The sequence below is a fragment of the Echinops telfairi genome, unplaced genomic scaffold, assembly GCF_000313985.2.
Source record: "Echinops telfairi isolate 266 unplaced genomic scaffold, ASM31398v2 ScPeMD7_7468;HRSCAF=8506_0, whole genome shotgun sequence".
Lineage (NCBI taxonomy): Eukaryota > Metazoa > Chordata > Mammalia > Afrosoricida > Tenrecidae > Echinops > Echinops telfairi.
The window spans coordinates 43,813,961-43,832,897 of record NW_022111369.1 but is presented as its reverse complement, the minus strand read 5'-3'; the positions used below and the strand labels follow the sequence as shown (position 1 = coordinate 43,832,897).

The 18,937-nt window shown below is 44.1% G+C and overlaps 1 protein-coding gene across 1 annotated transcript in view; it reads right to left on the bottom strand.

Moving 5' to 3' along the window:
- The window catches only part of CCDC158 (coiled-coil domain containing 158), a 93,369-nt gene that overhangs the window by 40,560 nt on the left and 33,872 nt on the right, over positions 1-18,937 (bottom strand). Inside the window, exons 9-14 of the mRNA XM_045284351.1 lie at positions 18,070-18,552; positions 12,283-12,472; positions 10,681-10,833; positions 7,309-7,421; positions 4,992-5,150; positions 3,468-3,560 (exon numbers count right to left, since the gene is read on the bottom strand). Coding sequence (XP_045140286.1) covers positions 3,468-3,560; positions 4,992-5,150; positions 7,309-7,421; positions 10,681-10,833; positions 12,283-12,472; positions 18,070-18,552 — 1,191 coding nt within the window. The remainder of the gene's footprint in view (positions 1-3,467; positions 3,561-4,991; positions 5,151-7,308; positions 7,422-10,680; positions 10,834-12,282; positions 12,473-18,069; positions 18,553-18,937) is intronic.

The window sequence follows — 18,937 nt, the reverse complement described above, 5'->3', positions numbered from 1 at the left end:
CCGAGCTGGGCCATCGTCCTCTGAGTTTGGTGGGCCCAGTTGTGCTCCGCTCCTTTCCTCCTCCTTCCTTTGCCCCAGCTTCCCTCTGGGTGTGGTGTGGTAGGTCAGCTCCCCTCCCCCACTAGACGATCTACTTCCATCCTCTGTGGTGCTCCCTTCCATGGTGGGGGTCAGGCCAAATCTGGGTAGGGCCGGCGCCTGGTCCAGTCTCTCCGTGGATTCCTCCGCGTGTTATGTTGCTCCTCTGGTTTGGCGTGTCCTGATGGGGTCTGTATGCCCGTTCCAGTTCTGTGGAGACACAACCAACACTCTCCCCCTGGGTGGGCGTACTACTCTTTAAAAACACGTTTTTGTTGTTGTTGCAACTGGCACACTCCCTTCATGGAGCAGTTTCTGAAGCACTTTGCACACTGGCTGGTACCCACTAGGCATTCCATCAATATCTGTTTCTGAAGCACTTTGCACACTGGCTGGTACCCACTAGGCATTCCATCAATATCTGTTTCTGAAGCACTTTGCCCACTGGCTCGTACCCACTAGGCATTCCATCAATATCTGTTTTTGAAGCACTTTGCGCACTGGCTCGTACCCAGTAGGCATTCCATCAATATCTGTTGAATGTACGTAGCTTTCACAATTATTTCAAGGCTACATAATATTCTTTAATGTATTAACATATTTTACTTTGTAAAACAAATTGCAAATCGTGTTGAATATTTTGGTGGTTTTCTATTGTATTTTATGAACAGTACCAGTATACATGTTTGAGAATAGGGATTTGTGGGTCCAGGTGAATGACATTTCTTTGAAAGTCTTAGAAGTAGACTTAGTACCTGCAATGATTGGTTGCCCCTAAAATTGGCACTAAGGTTGCTAGATTGTCCCAGCCTAGAACAAGATGCCTTGCCCCAGATTCCAGTGTGGAATGGGATGGTCCCCTTTACCAAAGCCTTCCCCGGCATTGATATCTCTTGATTCCTGGCTCTCTGGTCTACTTTTGTATACACCCTTCAGTTTTGAATTGGTTTTCCTGTAAATACCGTTTTGTACAACGTTACATTTGTGGGAGGGTGGGGGATCAGATTGAATATAGTCTAATTCCTGAGTTCTGCCACTCCGGCAGGGGACCAGACATATAAACCATGTTTTTCTAGTGAAAAAAAAAAAAAAAAAAGAAGTAGACTTAGTAACAAAGAGAATGAGGATGCTCATATTTCTGGCCACACTCTGCTGGTTTTTTTTTTTTCTAGTTCCAAAATTGTAGGTTTGGGGGAGGGCTTTGTATTCTTAAGTGTATTCTCAAGCTTTGTGTTCTCTCCATAGCAAAGACTAGAGAGCACCGCTAACTACTGGTATAGCCAGTGAAAAGCAAAACAATGCATTGCCATCAAGTCAACTCTGACTCATCGAGAGCCGATAGATTTTTCGGAGGCTGTAAATCTTTACAGGTACAGAAAGCCTCCTCTTTCTCGGGAGGAGCAGCTTATGGCTTAGAACTGCTGACCATGCTGTTAGCCATCCAACATATAACCTAGAGCCCTTGAAAATGGCATGAAAGACACTGCCACATATTAAAAAAAACTTTTTTATGTTCTATAAAACATTTATTGAATACTATAGCGATTTACATAAATTAGCATTCAAATTCCTACGGCTCCTCATGTACTTTGGAAATGCTATCCGGAGAGGCCAGTCCCCGGCCTGGCAAAGCAGAGGGTCAGTGGCAAAGAGAAAGACCCTCCAGGACATGGCATGACATGGTGGCTGTAACGACAGGCCTCAACACAAGTGGTGTGTGGATGACAGGACTGGCAGTGCTTCCCTCTGTCCTAAGTAGGGTCACCAAGAACTGGAATCAACCTCCTAGTTGCCTTCATAGTGCCTCGAGTCTTAAAAGCTTGCAAGCAGTCACCCAAGGTACTGTAACTGGCCTTTATTCACCCGGAGCAACAGAAAAAGAAGGAAAGTCAGGAAGAGGAGGAAGAAATGTGTGGCTAACTCCCTCCATGAATAGCTGCCTCCTTTGCTATGAGACCAGAACTGGATGGTGACCTACTTTCATTACTGTTGCAATCAAAGATTCTATAGCAGAATTCTGGCCAAAAGGGGAGAAAATATGGAATGTACTTTAGAATTGTCATTGAATGATGCCTAATGCAGGAAAAGACCTGTGGGTGGAAAGTCCTGTGGCTCCAGTGGTGGTGGAAGCATCTCCAGGGCTTTGGTTGCCATTAGCATTGCTCCACGTGGCTTGTCATCAGGAATGTGAAACAGACAGAGTGTGTGTCCCACCTCCAGGGAGGAAGACAGGAGTTCCCAGAATCCTCAGGAGAAGGCCATGCCCACACATAGCATGACTGGCTATGACCTGATTGACAGGCTGGACTCCACCCCGTCCCTCAAATTGACAGATTATGTAACTGCCACAAGGTCCTTTGCAGCAAATTTGCCCAATGTAAATTATTTAAAAAAATATTTTATTGGTATATTTCACATATCGTACAACTTAATCATTCAATCATATACTGGATTTTCAAATCGGGAGCTAGAGGTTCAAGTCTCCCTTGTTAAAGAAATGATGAGCTGTCCAGCTCCTTAGAGATCTACAATGGGTATTTCATTCACTCCCAAACTGAGCAATTTGGCCCAATGATCCTAGCATGGTCTTTTCCTTATGCTCTGAGAACCGTAAGCCCTCAGGAGGTGGGGCAGGGGCCAGAAATGAGGGGACAGAAAGCCTCTTCTCCCGGGCCCCTTTCCACACACATCTTGAGGGATTCCTGTCACTCTTCCATTGTTTCCCCTTCAAGAGGCACAACTAGTGTCTAACAGAAACAGCTTTTCCAGGCACATGCTTTGACCTGTCATACAGATTGTATCACTTTTGCTATACCAAAAAGCCACTCTTTCTTTGGGTGCTTGCATTTATCAGAACGCTCTGCGTGAAGGCTCTTCCCTCGGGTATCCCCATGGCAGGTATTTCACGTTTCACTCTCTCATTGTAAACTAGAGATACCGCAGAATGTTTCGATATGAAGAAAGGCAGGTGACGTATGGAACAATGTTTGTAAAAAATGTATAAATGATAGTATCAGACAGTATTGAGACTACATGGAAGGCATGTAAGGGTCATGAAGAAAATGTCAAAGTATATCAAAGAGAGGCACTATTTTTACTTATTTTTTTTAAACGACACAACTTTTTAATGTGAATTGGATGGAGGTTTACAGAGCAGATCATGAGTTTTACATTCAACAACTCATACGCATTGTTCCGTTCATTGCAATCCCTGCTAAGTACCATCACACATCCCAGTTTATATTTCCTGCTTCCACTCCTCCTTCCCCAACCCCTCTGAACTTTGTCCTTGGTTAAATGCTAACCTTTTTAATTTAAAATGGTTGAGGATTCTAAGCTGTGTGTTATTGTTCTATTAACTTATTATTTACAAAAAGGAACCGACTTACTTTGACATCCAAAGTGTGTTGAAGTTTTAGGCGCATGGACTCTTGTTCCTGGCGCTGTATTATATCTTGACATTCTGCAAACTGCAAAGATGCCTACAATCAAGCAACCACATGTGGTTTATCATTGAATCTTTTTGCACTTTTATTTTATTAGCCTATGAATACTGAGCTGCTATCTCTTCAAGGAAACTTCTCCCACTCTTGGCTCACTGGATTGCAAGGATCTATTTATGTCTCATTCAGGAAACTGTGAGCCATGTCTTTCTTTATCCTTTATATCTCCTGCACATAGCTAGCACTTAATATAGTAGAGGGCACCCAAAGGAATGAAGGATGGAAGGAAGATAGATGAGAAAACATGTGAAAAAAAATTCAAAAGTTAGTATCAAAATCTGGATGACACACAAATAGTCACAACTGGAATTCATTAAAGGGGTCAATATAACATGTCTGAAGAAGCAAACCAGCATGGGTGAGATCACAGATGGATTTGTCCAACCAGGAAGACTGTGCTGTATTTTCGAATCACAAAGACTGGTGTGGGTAGCTGTTTAGGCTTCCAGAATTCTTAAAGGAGACATTATGTCTCTTTCATAAATGCCAATGACAAATATAGACCCTGAGCCTTCTTGTTCTTTAACCTGAGTTCTCTACCTGCACTTTCTCGACTCCCCAAAGTGCCGAGTGTCGGCATTGCTTTCTGATCTCATTAACATTCTGAGTGCATTCCACCCAGCGCTCAAGTCCTCTGTAAGTCAGGCACTCGTGGAGACTTAGCCAGGTCACTACGGATGCCAAGCACGTCTGCCATCTTATACTTGACTGTTTCTGCCGCCCTGGGTAGAAGAGGGAACTGTAGCGCTAAAGGATGTGTCCAAGCCCGAGCCTCCACGACTTGAGAATGGGAGCTTATTTGAAAAAGGGTCTTTGCAGGTATAATGAAGTCTTAGATCTGGAGATGAGATCATCCTGAGTTAACTAGATGAGTCCTAGGTCCAATGATGTGTGTCTTTATAAGAAAAAGACAGGGAGCAGGTGATGTAAGAAGGAAAACAGAGACCGAAGTGATGTCTCCACAAGTCAAGACATAATGCCCCAGAGATCGCCAGCAGCCCCCAGGGACTAGGACAGAGATGCCGAATAAATTCACCCTTAGAGCCTCCAGGAGAAATCAACCCTGACAAAGCCTTGATTCCTAGACTTTGGTGAGAGATTAGGGTTCTGTTGTTTATATCCCACCTGATTTGTAGTCATTTGTCATGGCAACCCTAGGAAATCAATATGCTTATACTCTGCTAGGTTGAAAAATAGAATTTTTCAAAATGTACCTATTATGACTATGCCTTTCAGGCTCAGAAGAATTTCTCTAGAAGATATATTCTTCCTTTGTGCCAAGTGGTTAGGCTACAATATAAATAAATGGACAGACTTGGTCCCTCTTGCCATGGGACGTACATTCCGAACAATTCTTTTTAGTTAATAGTTAGTGGACAGCCACTTTACATATTTAGTGAAATTAACTACCTTATCAAGAGCCACTTCCATATTAGCAACCTTTTCTTTCAAACGACGTTCCTGAGATCGCAGGACATCCAGTTCCCCAGCCATCTTGTTTTTTTCTGTTGCAACAGTATTCAGTTCCTGGCTTAGTTTAGTCTTCTCTTCTTTTAGGAAATGCTTCTCCTAGATTTACAGAGAGGAAAATGCCAGAAATAATATGCTCCCGCAGCTGCTGACGGGTGAAGACACACGATTTTTGTTTAAACAACTATCGAATGTAATCCATGTGCCACGTAATTGCTTTTGAGTTGGAGTTTAGAACTGCTAGAACTGTGTGAATATGTACTTCGTTTCATTGCTGCTACTTGTATTACTTTTCTAGGTTTCTAAATATTTGATGAGATCTACAAACATATAATAACTATGTTGTCATGAAAGAGATAGCCCTGTTGTGAATTGGGACAAAGAACTCACACACACACACACACACACACACACACACACACACACACACACATTCTATAAGGAGGATTGACACCCAGCTGCATCGATGGGCTCAAACATAGGAACAATTGTGAGGAGGGCACAGGACCACTCAGTGCTTTGTTCTGTTGTACACAGGGTTGCTATTAATCAGAACCAACTTGGTAACACCTGACAGCAGCAATCACACACGAGGAGCCCAGATGGCACAGTGGTTGAGTGGTCAGTTCCTAATCAAAAGGTCAGCGGTTCAGAGCCACTAGCCACTACAAAGAAGAATGGTGTGACAGGCTGCTTCTGTCAAGATCTGCAGCCTTGGTGGCACAGTTCACACACGTGAAATGGTTAAGAAATACATATACACTGTATTAAGTATGGCATGTTCTGTTGAAAAGATATAAAGTTGGGCCATGGAGATGTGTGTCGGTGGGGTAGAGTTGGGAGTTACTGTAAAGGAATGGAAGGAACGTTTGCTGTCACGGCAGGTATGGACGGATGTGACTCCATTTCTACAGAGTAAACTGAGGTCGCTGACAGACGTTTGAGACAGGTGTGCAGAAGTTTTTGTGTCTATTCCTTCTGCTGTGAAGAAGCCCTGGTGGCACAGTGAGTTAGGAGTGGGGTTGCAAATTGCAAGGTCAGCAGTTTGCACCCAGCAGCCACTTGGAGGATGAAAGTTGAGGCTTTGTGCTCCCACCTGCAGGAAGAAGGATGAGGCTTCCTGGTCGCATAAAGATTTAAAGCCTCAGCAACCGCAGGGCACGTCTACTCTGCCCTATGTATGGGTATCTCGAGTCAGAACACTCCATGGCAGTAGGGCTGGTTAGCTTGTATTGCCACTGCCATGCACTGAAAAATGCAGCTCAATTGCCCTTTTTTGATTAAATTAGGCAGAGAATAGCTCAGAAAGAAAGAGGGCTTAATTCGATGCGCTTCCGCCTTTGTGTCTGGAGGATATATCATCATGCTCTGAAGATCCTTCTTAGGTGGGACAGGCATCTCTGACGACCGCAGGCAGTGACTTCTAGTCCTAACAGAGAGGGTAAGCACTGCTTTCGGCTCCAAGTAGACAAATGACAGACCAAGAACAAGAAAGGAAGACACTCAGGATGCAAGAAAAGGAGGGGAGAAAAACATGGGAAAGGAAATCTATAAGGTGTCAAGTATACAAAAGAGCTTCAAAGAGGTCATGGAAAAATGAAACTTAAAGACAAGGGAATTTACATGCCATACTTATTATATTTCTGTATTCTCTAACCATTCAACATTTGACAGTGCTATTGTTTGTATCAGGCCCCCAGAGTGGCCAAGAGTTGGGATCGACTAGAAGGTAATGGGTGCAGCTTGCCTAAATTTCTCAGCGCGGTGCACTTAGCCTATCAGCCTGGCAGTTTTTACTGCACAAAAGTGCACGGTGCCATGATTTTCAGGAACATTCAGGTCACAATATAGAATTGACTATACTTTGCTTAAAAATATTCCCCAACTCTAGCAAGAATGTCCTTTTATTCATTTCCTGCACTTAAAATACGGTCTCTCTCTCTCAAGATCCTGCTCAATGACTCCCTTAGGAACTTTCCCCATTCCATCAGTCAGCAGGGAGACCTGGTGGCACTGTTGGGTAAGAGTTGGGCTACTAATCACAAGGTCATCAGTTCAAACGCACCAGCAACGCCAAGGGAGAAAGTTGAGGCTGTCTGTCCCTGCAAAGATGGACAGCCTCAGAAACCCTATATAGGGTCACCATGGGCCCAATGGCAGTGGTTTTTGGTATTGTGCGTCTGCTATCCGTTCCTCTAGTTTGCAATGTACTGCATGAACACGCTGGTTTCCTCCTGCAAGGAAGAGAGGAACTCACCTTATTTGCATTTGTCATTGCCTCTTCTAAAAACTGTATCTTGCTCTGAAGGGCATCTATCTGACCTCTTTTGGCTGTAATTTGCTTTTGCATCCCCATTGCCACTTTCATAGCTGGGGGGAAGAAAAATCAAGGAAACAAATTGTGCCTCAGTTTGAAAGTTTTTACAAATTGGAATCAACTCAATGGCAGTGGGTTTTGGCTTGCTTACTGCAAACTGATGCTAAAATTTGTGAGAATAACCAACCATGTAAGATCCAAAGGGCACCATTTACCCACAGATATAATTCAGAGGGTTATGAAATAAGGAAGAATGAATGGAAACCGGAAACACTGGGGGGAAGTGGGACAGGCAATGGTACCTTGAGGGACTGCAATGGATGAGCTGAAAGAAAACAAGGATGGATTGCGAAAGCAAGACTGATGATCTGCTCTATAAACCATCACCCAGTCACAATGACAAATTAAAAGAACAACACAAGACTTTATGAGAAGATGACTAGCAAGATTTTCCAAGGCACCTACCTGGGAAGCTGGATGATGTTTCCTGGTTTCCTTGCTGCTGGAATTCATTTCCCTGACTATGAATAGTTGCTGTATTTCCAATGATAATGCAAGCACCAACCAAGCCTGTACTTGGGAACTACATGTATCCACTCGACATTCATTGACATGGTTAAGTTTCGAAGGTCAAGTTGTTGTGTGAAACTGGTGGTATGCAAGAGTCAAGGGTTCTGCCTCACCCTCTGTGCTGGTGTCCACCCCACACTCTGGTTGCCCACCATCCACCTGGTTCCTCTGGTCCATCTCGGGATACGTGTGGCGCAGGCCTCTTTCCCTCTCACCCCTTCCCTCTTACCTCAAAGCCCATGGGTGTGGGGTGTTGCCTACACCTCCCAGCGCCCATCCAGGTCTGGGACCACACTCATCTTGTCCACTGATCTGGGGGGACACCCTGCTTGTCCTCCATCTCCCCCGATCCCGTAGCCCCATGCAGGTGCAGCCTCCTTCGCTCTTTCCCCTGTCTCTTCTCCTTTACTGACCTCCTTGGACGCCTTTGTGTCCTCGCCTGGCCTCCCCCAGCCTGCCTGAAACCTCGAGTCATCCCACCATCACGCCACACCCTCTGTGGCAGGACAGACTTTGTGGACAAACGGGAGATGGTCTCCTGAAGTCAGTCTGTCGCTGTGCCTCAGGTCGCCCACTCATCACTCAGCCCTGTGATGCTAAAACTTAGTGAGATCAATCAACCATTTAAGCGCAGAGACACTGGTTCTATTTGCAGTCCCTCATTGTGCCTGGACAAATAGAGTGGTCATAAATGCGAAATGCCAAATAACAAGCTCATCAGTGAGGAGTTGGTGGAAGTCATATAAGAAATCATGTACAGGGTACTTTTACTCAAATGACTTTTCCAGGAATCTGTATTTGAAACATCACACTAGAAACTGACTCTTAATAATCAATATTCCAGTGAGATCACAAACCATTTCATTTTCATTCTCATGGCTACTGCCTTATGCATAGAACTCACTGCTGCCTCCTTCATCAAATTGCCAGCATAAGCAGTTTATATGATTATTTTTATACAGTTAGTGATATGTCGAGAATACTCTGGACATGTAGTGGGCACTGACTACGACATGGCAGGTCACTGAAAAGATATATGAAATTCATTCTAGAGAAAAGTTGAAAGGCAGATGACCTTATGTTGTTTGGTATAGTGAGCGGAGGAGAGAGCTTTGATGTCTCAAGTCAGCTGTTCTTAGAGGTAACAACAACAACAACACATTCCATTCTGTATAAAAACAAACCATCCGAGAGTGAAAGGTCAGTTTCTCACTGCGAGATATACTAAGTTCTGCTATGGAAACTGCCAGCGTCAGGGTTAGTACAGGTATCGCTGACAAATTCCTTTAATTAACCACAAGTCCGACATTATTTGTTGACCACTTTGAAGACAATGTAATTCTCGTTTGAAAGACAGATTGCAGTTGACCATAATGGTAATTTTCTTAAGTCAATTTTCTACCATTAAAAATATTGAGAAACATGGTTCAGCTTTGGGCTGTGATCGCAGTCAGCAGTTGGAAAGCAACTGCCGCTTGGCAGGAGAAAACTGGGGCTTTCTACTCCTGTCTCTTCAAGGGAGTGCATGGGGTTCGGACTACATCAGAAAAATATCGAGAAACATAAAAAACGCATACTTTAATTGAACAAACTAATTCTTAAGGTCAGATAACATAGTCATACTAACACTGGTATGAGTAATAGAAGACAGAACACCTTGTTAGCTCTCTATTCACATAAAGAGTAAGGTAAAAAGTGAACCGGTCTAGGGACTCTTCATCCAAGCAGTTCAATTCTGAGTTTCTTCCTTTATTATCAGAGAAGAGGAATAAAAAAAATTGCCAATTAAGCCCATATAGAGTTTGTGTAGAGAATCTCCTGAGGGGGTTGAATGAAGATTTTCAGTCATTTGTATTTCGATCAGCACTTCCTTAAAAATAAAGGACTGGCATTTGTAGACACTGTGGTGTGGGATCCAGCCCCACGCCCAGATGGCTGTGAAGCTGAAGGGAAGAAATTAAGAGACAGACAAAACTCTGGGTGCTCACTCCACCCATGGGACCAGCAGCCAGATCCGAGCAGGAGAGAGAGAGAGAGACAATGCATTCTAACATCAACTTACATAGTCTGGGGCATGCAAGCCCTCTTAATTACAGGTAACCACATATATAACAAAGTGGACTGTACCCTAACCCTAGAGCTCATTGGGGGTGGTAACCTAACACCAGTGCTGGGGGCAGGTAAGGGGGAGTGACTGTCCCTGAGCAGGGAGAGCAGTAGCAACATGTCTGCTCCTATGGATAAAGCTGCTGGCCAGATAGCAACCAGCCATGTGCTTGTAAGAGGAAACTTCAAGGTAGCATTATTAGGGAAAGATATTGTGAGGAATAATCTTATTTATGAGAATGTGATTGGGACTCATCCTAACTAACCAGTGCAAAGGCCTCCTTCCACCTGGCCTCTCAGGCTTTTTAAAATATGAATAAAGAATTTGTCCACATACACTCCCTTCCCGTTCCTGTTTCCCATACTGCAGTCTGTTAGAAATGAGCTAAACAGCCACAGGAACTTGAGGATTCAGATTCTTTAGTGATTAAGTTAATCACATGGCAGTCTCTTCAAAAAATTCTCAGCGCTATTGCTTCAAAACGCCGCTAATTACTATCTCTTCCTGTCTATTTCTCATCATCTGGCTCTGTGGAGCAGATGGCAGACAAGGGGGCATGTCATGTTGTAGTAAAGCCAGGTCAATGACATTAGAAAGACAGGAAAAGACATAGGGGATGGCCTCGTGAAACATACCATGACCATCAGATCCTTCCATCGACTTTAGCGTATTTCTCGTTTGTTCGAGTTCAGACTGAGCAGATTTTAATTGGATTTTTAGCTTGTTTGTAGTAGTTTCCATCTCTTCGCTTTTGTTTCGAAAATTCCTTTTTAAGACTTCATAGTCCTCTGAACAATGATAATCAAGGCAAATGGTTACTTTTTCTACCTTATTGTAATAAAATACATTTTATTTGTAATTAACGAACACAGAATTTCAGAGCTCGAAGTGTCTTTATTTAGTTAGCATCTTTTTTTAAAATCATTTTGTTGGGGGCTCATATAACTTTTATCACAATCCATACACACATCAATTGTGTAAAGCACATTTGTACATTCGTTGCCCTCATCATTCTCAAGACATTTGCTCTTCACTGAAGCCCTTGGTTAGTGAACATCTTACCATTGTGTGGCAGTTACATAATCTCCTGTCACCTTGAGGAAGGGGTGGGGTCTAGCCTGTCCATCAGGTCGTAGGCAATGAAGCCTCTGTGTGGGCATGGCCTTCCCCTGAGGTTCCTGGGAACTTCTGTCTTCCTCCCTGGAGGTGGGACACATACTCTCCTTTTGAGACATGTCTGTTGGCAAGCCACATGGCAAGCTACACTGATGGAGCCAACGCCTTGGAGCTGGAGGAGCCACGTGGGGACTCATGCCAGCACTAAGATGCTTCCATCACCACTGAATCCACAAGATTTCCCCCTCACTGGCCTGTGATCTTTCTGCATTCAGTGTCATTGCATGTGTTGCAAGAGTCTGAAGAGGAATTTATAGACTAGTATCGGACATATGGGCTAATATAGGACTTCATCTGGCCTGGGTTCAGATGTTTTCTTTGATATAAAGCTCTTTTTTATATAAAGCTCTTTCTCATACACATATGCGTGTCTATGCATTTGTTTCTCTGCTCAACCTGGACTAACACAGAAATTAGATGTCCACACACATTTCCAGAATGCTCCTGAGCAGCGAAGATGGTGACACTTTGTCTCACCTCTTTAGGTGATACCAGTCCCTGGAAAAGGACATCGTGCGCGACAATGTAGAGGGTCGGCAAAAAGGAGGAAGACCCTCAGCAAGGTGGACGGCCACCGGGGCTGCAGTCATGGGCACCTAAGAACAATGGTGCGGAGGGCGCAGGCCCGGGCAGTGCTTCCTTCTGTCGCACACAGGGCCGCTCTGAGTTGGAGTGGACTCGATGACACCTAACGATACCTTAACCTAACGATTCCAAGGACTAGGCTGACCTTTCTATTATCTGCTTGGGTGAATCTGTTTCCTTTATCCACCGACTGTTCACTGCTTTATTCCTAGCCAGTGCAATTGGTCCGTACCTGGGTATCTATTATAACTATTACATCTATTTTTACAGATTTAACCACATAGCGAATCTTCATGAACTTGTTGACTGGCCTGATGCCTCTACTACTGTTCTCTCTTCGGAGGCAGCCTAACAACCCTTATTTGTCACACGTGAAGAGAAACCTTATGTTCTCTTAAACAATAGTCCTAAGTCCACATCAGACTTCAGTGATGCAACCACTGTTTGTAACGGGATTTTGAAAGGAAGCAACGTACCTGTAAGGTTATTCAACTCGGTCCGACTAGTTTTCACCTCACTTAGTAACTGGTCTCTCTCCTGTTTGATGTCCTTCACGGCCCGGAGCCGTTCCGAGCCTGCGTTCACCAGCTTCACCTTCTCCAGCTCCAGGTCACTCACTCTGGCCTCAAGCTCCCGTATCTTGGCATCTTTTTTATCTTTTAAAATCTAAATATATGAACACAAACGATCAAAAAGGGAAACAAGAAAATGTGCCTATATGTAGCTAAAAACCGATATTCTATTACTACATTATTTATATTAATATCTTCACTATTTCCCAGGATTCTAGATTTGTATTCTGTGTTAAACCATGAACAGTAAGGAAAACAAAGAATATTTAACCTTTCTTTTAAGCTTACCTGTCAATCCCTTGATCACCTACTTTGTGCCAAGGTACTACTTTACACCCTGAGGATACAGTAATAGGGCGGGGACTAGGGCGAGACAAGGGAGATGGCTGGGTGGAGGATGTCCATTAGTTTTGCTCCCCTGTCCCTAGGGCTGCCCTGTACAAAAAATAAACAAGGCCCTTGCCTCCACAGAGCTTATATTCTAGCGAGAGCAGATAGGCCACAAACACATATCTATTTACTATGGACCCTGGAAGTGGCAGAGTGGGTTCAAAACCACCAGTTGCTCCATGGGGGAAAGATGAGGCTTTCTATTTCTGTCAAGAGTTAGTCTCGGAAACCCACAGGGGTGGTTCTACTCTGCCTGCCTGTTGGTTGCTATGAGTCAGAAATGACTTTGGGGGTTTGTAATCATCAGTGATCTCTCGCTGCCATCAAGTTGATTCCAACACATACACTACAAAAAACCCCAACTCACTGCCAATTCTGACTCATGGAGACCTTAGTGGACAGGGTGGAACTGGCCCTCTGGGTTTCTGAGATGGTAACTTCTTGCAGGAGTTGAAAGCCCCGTCTTTCTCCCTCAGAGCTGGCTGGTGGTTTTGAGCTGCCACTTTGCAGCTAGCAGCCCACCTTATAACCACTGTGCCGCCAGGGGCTCCTTCCAGCACCGTGAGACCCTATGCAAAGGAAGGGGGAGGGGTAGAGTGGGCATGCAGAATGGGGGTTGCTAATGGAGATGGAGATAAACTGGTATGCAGAAAAAAAATTCCATATCAGGATTGAGAATGCTGTCTTTAGAAAGGCTTGCTTGTGGGGTAGAGAAGGGGTAAAAATGAGGAGTTGAAACCAAGGACTCAAGAAGAAAGAAAATGTTTTGAAAATGAGGGCAACAAATGTACAAATGTGCATGACACAATGGATGGATGGATTATGATAAGAGCTGTACGAGCCCCCAATAAAATGATTAAAACAAAAAACCCACCAACCTAGCTAACTCCTTAAACAAAACTGAATTTCCTTTCAGGTTAAAAAAAAAATCAATAAAATATTTGAGTGGCAAAAAAAAAAAAAATTGAAAGAAAGGACTGCTTGCAAGGTTGGTCCTCGGCTGGAGTGTGGGAACTTGGATTTCAGGAGGGTTTCAGCCAGCCAGACAAGGGTGGCTCACTGTGCCAAGACTATTTGTGTAACAATTATGATTTATGCTGAACACCTGCTTTCCTCCCGGGCAACTGGATTTTGGATACATGCCAGGCAAAGTGCCTACATGACCAGCCCTCAACAGAAATGCTGGGCATCGAGTGTCTAATGAGGTTCCCTGGTTGGTGATACTTCTTCACATAGGTCACAAGGCATTGCTGAGGGAATGAAGGGAGTTATGTGTGACTCCTGGGAGAGGAACCTGGGAGCCCTGCTTCTGATTTCCCCTCGGCTCCATTCCCAGTGCCTCTTCCCTTTGCTAGGTCCCCTGCATCTATCTGTTTGCTGTAATAAACCACCGCCATGAGTCTAATTTACTCTCTGCATCCTGAGAGTCTTCCCAGAGAAGTTTGGTCTTGGGAATCCTGTCACAATTGGTCAGAGCAGGCCTCTGAGGAGGTCAAATTTCAGCAGAAACTTCCAGGTGGCCCAAGAGCACGCCCTGTGACTAGCTGGGGGAGATTTCTAGGTCAGGTGAAGTGGCTGTGGTACAACAGGACTATCTGTCTAGCTCAGTGGTTCTCAACCTGTGGGTCACGACCCCTTTGGGGGGATTGAAGGACCCTTTCCCAGGGGTCGCCCAATTCATAACAGTAGCAAAATTACAGTTAGGAAGTAGCAACGAAAATAATTTTATGGTTGGGGGGGGGATCACCACAACATGAGGAACTGTATTAAAGGGTCACAGCATGAGGAAGGTTGAGAACCACTGGTCTAGCTGGAGTGCACTGAGCTTGGGGGAAGTGGTAGAAGACAAAGGCACAGAGGGAAGCATGGGCCACAGTCAAGTGATCTTACAGGTGATGTAAGAACATGAGGTTTCATTCTGAGATAAGAAGCTGATAAGATAATAAAGACAGTTTTCAGCATGGGGGTGATTTAACATGATGTTTAAAAACAACATTTTTAGACGTGTGGAAAATTGAAAGTGGTGGCAGCAGAGTTAAGAGTGGAAGCAGGGAGATCAGCAGAAGACAATTACAAGGGCAAGTGAGTGAGGTGGTAAGTTAGACTAGAGTGGCTAGGCTTGGGATCTGATCCTTTGAATGGAGTAGGAAATATGAGTACTGTATAGAAATTCTAATTCTTTGCTTCTAACAAACTGCCCCAAATTCCTAGCTAGGTGTGCTCTACACACTCTGAGCAGACCCTCATTCCTATCTCACAAAGGGCTTTCCTTCTTGACTTCTACCTGATGTTCTCTGTCAGGGTGCCAACATTCCCCAGTCTCTCAGATCCTAAAGATCCAATCTCTCTGTCTGCTTGGTCTTTCCTTCCAATGCTTTATGACCAGTTATTCACCAACTCGGTCCCAAGTTTGGATTATTTTCATCACTGGTTTATATCTGGGTTGTTGAGGTTCCCACGGTGAACCCTTTTCTTCCCAGAGCCTAGGCCTGTGTTGTCCAATATGGTAGCCACTAGCTAAATGTGACATTTAAAAACAAACCCTTTTTATAGTGAATTAAGTGAAGCCTTACAGAGCAGATCACAGTTGTACATTTAGCAATTCCTATGCAACCGGATTCCATTTATCATAACATTTCCTTCAATATGCCCTTATCCCACTTCCTTTTTGCTTCCTGTTTCCATTCTTCCTTCTTTCCTCTTCTCCTTTGATCTTTTCCCCCCTTTGATCTTAAATGGCTGATTATGCTACCACAGAGGGGAGTGCAGTTCCAGACCTGAAGGGTAGGGGCACAGTCTTTGGCATTGCACCAGTCTCTGTCTGACCAGTAAAGAACCTGGTCTCTTCATGAGTTTGAGTTCTGTCCCACGTTTTTCTCTCACTCAACCCAGGACCTTCTGATGTGCTCCTTTTTCAGAGAAGTTGGTAGCAGTTGCCGGGTACCATCTCGATATTCTGGTCTCAGGGCTGTGGAGCCTGAGGTTTGTATGGTCCATCAGTCCATTGGATGGGTTCCAACCACATGTGACTATTGAGAAATGTTTAATTTAAGTTGGGAGGCACGATGAGTATAAAAAAACACCAGATTTCAAAGACTTCATGTAAAAAAGAATGCTGAATAAGTCAGTAACTTGTTACATTGATTACATAATAAAATATCACCACATTATAGATATAGAGAGTTAAAAATGTCATTAAAATTAATTTCACCTGCTTACTTTTATGCCTTTTAATGCGGTTACTAGAAAATTTTAAATTATGCATGTGACTCAAATTGTATTTATAGTGGGCAGAGCTGGTCTACATCCTTCTAAGCAAATGTCTTTTGAACAGAAGCTTACTTTTCTTGGTCATCAGATTATCCTCCTAAATTAAGGACTATTGGCCTTAAATATAAAACTTGCTAACTGTCTGGTAAGCATTAACCTAAAAGTTGGCAGTTTAAATCCACTAGCCACTCCTTGAGAGAAAAAGCAAGGTAGCTTTGCCCGTAAAGATTTACAGCCTTGAAAACCCTACATAGGGTCACTATGAGTCACAATCCACTCAATGGTATTAAAGGCTTGGAAAATTTACAAAAAATTTTTAATATAACTTGAGTGCATGACAGCAGTTCAAATGCAGCAATGTTGTTTGAGATGTCAGCATATGAGAAGCGGTTTAAAAAAGGAATCGTGTTGAGCTCCAGGTTTGTCTCAATGCCCACCTTTGGCAATTACCCACTTGAGGCAGTTGTCACAGTGAATCTAACGGGGTTCACAGCCCCAGACAAGGCGAGGGTTTTCCTTGGAATAGAACAACTGCACATGACCTGGGCATGTACTGCTCCCATTCCACCTCCTGGGACCAGCTGGCGGACATTCAGTTCTTCCCGGCCTTGGGAGTAAGACTCCTCAGAGGAGCCTTGATTACTAGGAGAAAGCTCACTCTTTCTCTGATGTGGGTATGAGCCTAGAGAGGGTGGGAAACCATGGTATTAACTACCTTCTCCTGCTAGGGTCCCTTTCCCTTTTTTTTTTTAACATTTTATTAGGGGCTCATACAACTGTTAATCGCAATCCATACACACATCAATTGTGTAAAGCGCATTTGTACATCATTTCTCAAAATAGGGTCCCTTTCCTTTCTTCCTCACTGTATTTTGGAGGGAAGAGCATAGGGCATTTTAATCTATACAAGGAGACCTCAAAAAGTGTGTGAAAAATGTCCTTGGTCTTTTAGTTCTGTTTTTTTCCCCCCGTGAATTTTTTTGAAGGCCCCTCACGTTCTTGGCATTTGCATGAAGTTCTTCTCACCCAGAAAATCTTGCCCTGAAAGCTGGTGGCGTAAAGCTTAGGAAATCAATTTTTTAAAAACTCACTCATTTGTTTTGGATTTGTTAAATATTTACTGAGCCCCCACTGGGTACAAAAATGAGTGGGTGCCCTACTTGGGGAAGCCTGCAGCCGTGTTGTGAAAGGAGACGTTGCACCCACATGTACACAGTAAAGGACAGAATATGAGCCAGGCTAGAACAGGCCCAAAGAAAAGTGTGCTGACGTTCAGAATGGCACGGAATATGGGGAAAGGAAACTTACTAAAAGCCTTTGACCAGCCAGGAACCAGACTAAGTCCTCCACAGGTACCTTCTCACTGAAGCCTCACAGGAACCAGACTAAGTCCTCCACAGGTCCCTTCTCACTGAAGCCTCACAGGAACCCAGGGAGGCTGTTGAAGCTTTTTGTTCTGTTTCTTGTTTGACTTTATTTGACAGACACAGAAGCCAATATTCAGCTAACTGGTTAATATTTTATAGCTATTAAGTGGTAAGAGATGAAAGTCAAACCTACGTCTGTCTGAAGAGGGAGAAAATACATCAAACCCTGAGATCAGACTGCTAACCGCAAGGTCAGCAGTTCAAAATCACCAGCTGCCCCTCGAGAGAAATGAGGCTTTTTACTCCTCCCATAAAAAGCTACAGTCTCAGAAACCCACAGAGGCCGTTCTAAAGGACTCAGTGTCCATGAACCTGGGTTTATGGTGAGATCAGGAAAGACTTCCTGGAGAAGCTAGATACTCTGAATTCTTTTCTTCTCTCCTGATAGGTCTGAACCCACCCCCCACCCCCCACCTTTTTTGGACAAGTCTCCCCTTTGAGAGCTGATAAAAGTTTGAATTCTTTCTTACAAAACCACAAAATGCAGATAGACACAAATAATTTTAAATCATTTCAGAGGGCCCCTTTTACAGTAAATTATGTCATACCTACTCATAGTGGGAGAAAAAAATCCACAAGCTAAGACACCAGAACCTCTACGGACCTTGTATTCCTGTAGTTCCAGCCTCCGATCATTAATCTCTTTCTCAAGTTGCGCTTTCTCCACTTGCATGGCCCCGGCAGTGCGTCCATGCTGGCCAACCAACTGCGTCATATTTTCAATCTGTTGTCGCAAAATCTCGATCACCTTGTCCTTTTCTGCCATCTGCAGTTTGAGGGCCTCGCACTCTGTCTGCACGTTTCTGAGGTGATCGCCCTCGTTCTTCAAATGCTGCAGCTCCTGCAGCTTCAGGTCAACCCGGGAGCGGAGCTTCGTGATCTCTGCGTTGGTGGCCTCGATGGCTCGCTCCTTCTCCTGCAGCGAAGCCGTCAGGTCTGACACGGTCCTCTCGGAACTCTCCAGAGTCATTTTCTTGGCCGTCAGCTCTTCTACGACTTTGCGAAGCATCTCTTTGGTGGATTCCAGCTGAGCCGTCAAGGAGGACACTTTTTCTAGACTTTCATTCTTTCCCTGAATTGCTGCCATCTGAAAAAGAGAATTGCATGCATTTGGGAGGATAGGGACAGGCGGCTTTAGGAAGTAGAGTTGTTAAACTCGAAAATATGACGTTCGGGGTTGGAAAATGTAGAGTTAGATTAACGATCGCATTACTGAGCAGAATTCTTGATTGAAATATGACACACGTTCATTAGACCAAACTAGAGAGGACTTAAGGAGCCCTGCTGACACAGTGGGTTAAGCACTGGGCTGCTTTCTGAGAGGTCAGAGGTTTGAGCCCAGGAGAAAGATGAGGCTGGCTGTTCGAGTAAAAGATATGCAATCTGCGAGACCCTAAGAACAGTTCTATTCTCCCCTATATAATCTCCTCCATCTAAATCAGATGGACTTGAGTGAGGACAGTGTGTGGAGA